Genomic DNA, 6,000 nt, shown 5'->3' with positions numbered 1-6,000 from the left:
GTAATCAATGCAAAATGTTGGTAAAAAATTAATGCAAAACTGGATTGAAATAAGTCTTGTGACATTGCAGAAGCTTATGGAAACAATATTAGTGTGTGACCTTTTTTTGGTGCTGACTTTTTTTGGCCAGGCAGTGTATTTGTTTGTTTATTTATTTTTCACATTAGTAACAAGTGCTAGTACTAGTTAATTAGTTAATTAATACATTAATTTATTTATGTATTTATTTGTGACTGCAGTTTTTTTATTTGGTTAATATTCTGACCAAGCACACATTCAAACATTTGAAATAGCAATTTATTTGCATTTGTAGTATAGAAATTGTAATAAAAAGGTTTTGATTGGGTGGTTGGATTGAGTTTGATAAACCCTGTCTAACAAGGTAAACCAAAAAAAATCTAAATGTAAAAGAATATCAGAATTTTTTTTTTATATATTATTTATTTATTAAGTGCTGATACTACTACCTGGCCTGCTCCCTGGCGGTGACGTTCCTCGTGCGGGCGTGCCTTTACCGTGGGCGGGACGGCGTGGGTGCTTACGTCATTGTTATTGAAGGGGAACGGGCGCCGCCCACTCCGGGAGCAGCAGCCTCTAACGGTAGAGCTCGCGCTGCCCGCCAGTACTGCGGATCGAACAGAGCTGCGCGCGCCCTCCCGCCCTCCGCTCCCAGACAGACAGACACCCATCCATCCATGCTGCTCTCAACACCGCCGCTACTACTGCTGCTGAGAGCGAGCGCGCGCCCTCCGCGCTGCCTTCTGTAGGGATTTAGAGAGAGAGCGGAACGAGCCGTGACTGGAATACACACAAACACACACACACACACACACTACTAACGATGTCGAGGAACCAGAGGACGCCGCTGAAGAGCACGGACACCGTGGTGGAGGTGAAGAGCAAAGTAAGTGTGTCTCAGTCGTGCGCGCCCGAACCCGTGCGTACAGCTAGGTGTCCGTGCATGTGCGTGTGCGCGTGTGTGTGTGTGTGTGCTAGGTGCAAGACGACAAATGTGTTTGGCTTGAGCCCAAGTTGAGCGGCTCGGGCTCCGGTGTTCTGTCAAGTTTTGCTACCTTATCAGACCGTGCTACCCTAGTATATATTTAACTGTAAAAACATTAAATGAGCACCTTACTACAGCATGTTACCAGTAGGTGTGGGTTAGTAGGGTAGTTTATTTGGATAGCATAAATCACTGTATCATGGTAAAGTCATGACAAAGAGAGGTTATTATAAACAGCTTTTTCTTATTTTTTTTTAAATAATAATAATTGTATTTTTTATTATTATTAGTTTCCATCTACACTTCTGCAATGACAGTGAGTTATATTTTTTATAGATTTTTTTTAATAAACAAAAGAAACACGATAAAGAAATAAAAAGTGTAGATCAGCGCATGCGCAGTGCCTTTAGGAAGCACGTATCGATGGGTAGCACAACTCGACAGAACACCCCCCGGTGGTGGAGCGCAGTGCTGGTGCAGTGTGTGTGTGTGTGTGTGTGTGTGTGTGCGCACGCTCGATGCTATGGACGCTCGTGCGCAGTGAAGCGACCGGGCCCCGGTGATCAATTATGCATGTTGGACACCGTGCAGCGGTGCGGTAAAATATCAACCATCCGTCTGATTCTGCCCACCTGCCATCAAACCACTGCCCGTATACAGCAACGATGAGGGTCAGCACTGCGAGGACATCACACACACACAGAGCATGGACACCGAACTGCCGCCTATAGAAAGCTGTAGCCCCGGGTACACACTCGACTGTGAAATGGTACCCTACGTGTCTTCCACTGTTTGATGTAGTGTCCGAATTTTACACATTTCGCAAGTAAACCGTGGCTGGATGTCAGTGTCTTCGCTATGACACTGATACTCTCGTGTGTAAACAAACCCAGGCTGTTGTTGACTGGTCACATGCTCCCCCCCTACCAGTCTTACCCAGTCTTTACACTGGTGGTGATGGAGAAGCCAAGCTTCTTCACAGCTAAGGGAGCACGGGAGTAGGGCTGAGAGCACGGGCTGGCACAATTCTGATGATACAATTAGACACATATATACAATTATTTATATATATGTATATATATATATATATATATATATATATATATATATATATATATATATATATATACATATATACATATATACATATATACATGCCCTTTTTATTCAATAAGAGCAGTAGGGATCTCAGGCCAGGCTATCTACTAAAACACAGTGCAAAAAACAGTGTCTGACTCCTGGATCACACTGCTTGCCATCAGCAGCCGGTATCCGAAAGAGCACAAATGGTCTTATTCTCTCAGCCGTGAGAAGATGACACTTTCTTGTCACCTGACTCTCACTGTGATGTTTGGTCAGCTGCACAGGTGTCTTTTAGCTTTTATATCAACGCTGGGTAGCTATGCTTTCTTTAAATTGTTTTGGGTGTCTTTTTTATCCAATAAGGACAGTACAGATGGTTTAAACGCAGTGAAAAAACAGTGTCTGACACCAAACTTTACATATCTCAGTGTTTAGTATCGATACAGTATTGCCAAACATAATATTGTGCTACTTTGACATATTGACATAATTTTCTTACACCCATAGGATTCAGTTGAAATAAAGCTGTTTTTTAACTACCTGAAATGACCAATGGACCTTCACACCAATGAGTCTCCTGAGTGTCATATGTAGTGATGACTGATTATGATGATTGTGGCTTCCATAGCAGATTTATCTTTGTGGAGTCTTATGAGTACATAAACACACAGGCAGTGAGGAAGGTATTAGTAACAACAGTAACAGAATGTTTTAAAAGAAAAGGTTGATACGGTCAGAGGTTTATAATGTCAGTATTGATTATTTTTCGATTAATAACCCAACCCTACAGCATATCTGTTAGAAAAGGTTTTAGGGGACTGAATTGCCTGAGAGTGAAATTCTACAATGTAAGTGGATTAAATGGTACATTTAAAGTCACAAATCTAACCTCACAACTGTTGGTAAACAGTGCCTCAGTCATTAATGTATTTATGTGGATTTTAAGAAATTGTTCTTTGATAAGTTTTAACTGATTTAGATCTGGTGAGCTCTCTAAACCAGAGTATTACACACCAAGTCGTGCTGGATGACATTATTTATACAGTAACATGCCACTTTTTTCCAGAATGCCCAAGACTGCCAAATTGTATGTCTGTTCATTGACAGTTCTCCCCAGATATTACTGGCCAAGTTCATTACCACCCTTGGGCTGTCTACTGTGGGTGGTAATGCCTTATTAAGTGTTTATCTACAGAGGTGACATTGTGAATTGTTAAATGCCTGAACAACTTCCAAACTGAATATCCCATCCATCTAGCATCCACTATTACACCCCCTTCAAAATATGGTAATTAATGTCACCTTTCTCATCTGAGCATGCTAGACAGTGTTCAACCTCAAATCAAATTTCTCAGAAAATAACCATTTAATTATGCTGAAGTTTTAAACATCTGTATTGATCAATACAGTGAAAACGTTCATCTGCAATTTACAATGAGGTGAAACTTTCATGATAAACGGATGGAAGAATTGGTCATTTAGTCTTATTGCTGTTTTAGAGCTTTGATTTTTTTTAACCACAAGCTGCTGCTGACCATGGTGTTTTTGCACATGTTGTGTTTGTTGTGTTTACCCCAAGAATTTCAAAAAGGAAAGCAGCAGCCAGGCTCACTGTGGTGTGTCGCTCTCCCTACCGAAGGAATGTCAGACCAGCACACCATGAGAACTGCGTGAAAGCTAAGAATAGGAGAAGCAAAAATTCAGCATTTTTCTCGTTGTTTTCTCGTATCTTATAAAATTAGAGGTCTTGCTGTGGTCGGTGCCACTTCAGACAGACAAGGGCTGGAGTCGGATGTGGGCAGACGGCCGGGTCTGACTTTCGAAATATTGTCTGAAGGCAGTAAATAGTAGAGTGGCAGGGCTCGCTGCTTTTCCTTGGCAGTGAATCTGAAGTGTGTTGACCTTCTCTTCTTGGTCAAAGAAAGACAGTGATACTCTTAATCCTTCTCTCACTTCATTGCTCTTTCGCCCTGCTTTTCCCTCACTTGCTCATTCATGATAGAAGAATTCTGAGGGAAATCAGCGTTTGATGATGTCGTATATGATGAAGAGTGTGAGTTCTTAGTGAGTCAAACTTCACGTTAAATGTCAGGCCGGTTTGTGTTGGCTCAGGCGCTACACCACGCTAAAACACCTCCCTCCTCAGTTTCGTGACTCATGGCAGGAGCTTTTTTTAGGATCTTCTCACACAGAGCATGAATCTGTAAGTTTTGATGAACTCTGAAGGTGTGGAGGCTTAGTGTTCTGTGTAAGAGCCTGTTGTTTGTGGAATGCTGCCTGAGACTGATCTTGGCATGAGTTTACTCACATGGTTTGTCTTTGATTAACATTTTGGCATGTTGCGTGAGCCACTTCACAGCTCTGAAGAAATACCACTACAGGGAGGAATGAGATAAGGCAGGTTTTTAGATTCTCGGGCTATGCGTACTGCATGCCTTTGGCAGGTATCAGGCTGACTGTATGCTTTTGATAAGTAACAAGAGTTTGTCTGGGTTGTCAGGGTTTGGTTTCACTTGTTTAAAAGGGGAATTCCATTATTCTTTTACAATTTCACAATAGTTCAATTATTAAGGATTGGACTAAGTAATTCAGAGAGGTTTAGTGTAAAGTAGTTCATTGTGGATAAACTTACAGTTTGTGTCTTATTTAAAGCATTGGTGATAAGAACTAGGCGTCAAAATATACACCAGGCAGTCAAAGCATTAAACCCCCTCTGACAGGTGAAGTAGAATAATGTTGATGCACCTGTCAAGAGGTGGGATATATTAGGCAGCATGTGAACAGTCAGTTCTTCAAATTAATGTGTTGAAGCAAAAAAAATAGTCAAGTGTGAGAATCTGAGACACTTTGATAAGAACCAGACTGGGATGGCTAGATTACTAGAGATGGGTCAGAAGTAGGGGTGGGCGATATGGTCCTTAAATAATATCAAGATATTTCATGGTATTTTCCCGATAACAAAACAGTGAGTTACAAAAAAAAATATTTCAAGAATACACTACTGCAACAAAATGAAAATTAAGTTTTATTACTGCATATGATATGATATGGCACACCCCTAACTGAGATATTAAAAAATACAAGAATTTTATCATATTTGTCAATGATCCATTATGTCATGATACAAATAATGCACTCCAAATATCACCATATATCCAGGATTTAAGTAAAATAAATGCTACTGGACAGATGTGATCTGTCTCTAGTAAATATATAATGGGAAATGAGAACAGTGTAAATTTTTCTTTTGATAAAAACAGCAATTGTTTCCAATGTTCAGAGATGCTCTTGGAAGTCCCACGTCATAACATACAAGATTTGCTTCTAATGGATCTGCTACTAATTTTAGTCTTGGTACCAGATACCACAGAACACATTCAGAGGTGCACAAGGGCGAGATGTTGAATATTATGTAGGAGATTTTAATGTAATGGCTGTCTTTATTTTTTTAATCTGAAATGTGTTTTTATTAGGTTTATGCAATTATAGTAAAGTAGTGGTTATTGTAAAAAAAGTTTTCTTTAAGTCTTATTTAGCTTCTTAATACCCTACAGGTACCACCATACATATCTGAAAAAAGTTTTTTTTAGGTGTAATAAGTGCCTGAGAGTGCCAAATATCATGGAATAGCAGTATGTAAATTAATCATGAAGTGTAATCTAAGGCCTGTATCCATAGCGAGATCTTGTGAGTGAGGTTGAACACTGGACCCACAAGTCAATGCAGTGCTCTACTGTACATGGCACAGGTCAGGGGAAACAATGCTAGTTCCTGTCCAATTACATGTGGCATGTAAGTGTAGTAAGTGTAGTCGTTTTTTTTGTTTGTTTGTTTGGTTTTTTTTTTTCGAATTATTCATTTGTTTATGCAGAATTTTGAAGATTGTATAAAAGTCATTTAAGTCCTTTTGTAAT

General features: G+C 39.9%; 1 protein-coding gene across 1 annotated transcript in view; it reads left to right on the top strand.

The window, feature by feature from the left end:
• Positions 1 to 573: 573 nt before the first annotated feature.
• Positions 574 to 6,000, top strand: part of pard6a (par-6 family cell polarity regulator alpha) — a 40,003-nt gene continuing 34,576 nt past the window's right edge. The window contains exon 1 of the mRNA XM_022679712.2: positions 574 to 904. Within this exon, the coding sequence (XP_022535433.1) occupies positions 842 to 904 (63 nt within the window). The 5' untranslated portion in view covers positions 574 to 841. The remainder of the gene's footprint in view (positions 905 to 6,000) is intronic.

This window comes from Astyanax mexicanus, chromosome 9 (genome assembly GCF_023375975.1).
Source record: "Astyanax mexicanus isolate ESR-SI-001 chromosome 9, AstMex3_surface, whole genome shotgun sequence".
Lineage (NCBI taxonomy): Eukaryota > Metazoa > Chordata > Actinopteri > Characiformes > Acestrorhamphidae > Astyanax > Astyanax mexicanus.
The sequence above is the reverse complement of the archived record's forward strand: the minus strand, read 5'-3'. Positions and strand labels throughout refer to the sequence as shown.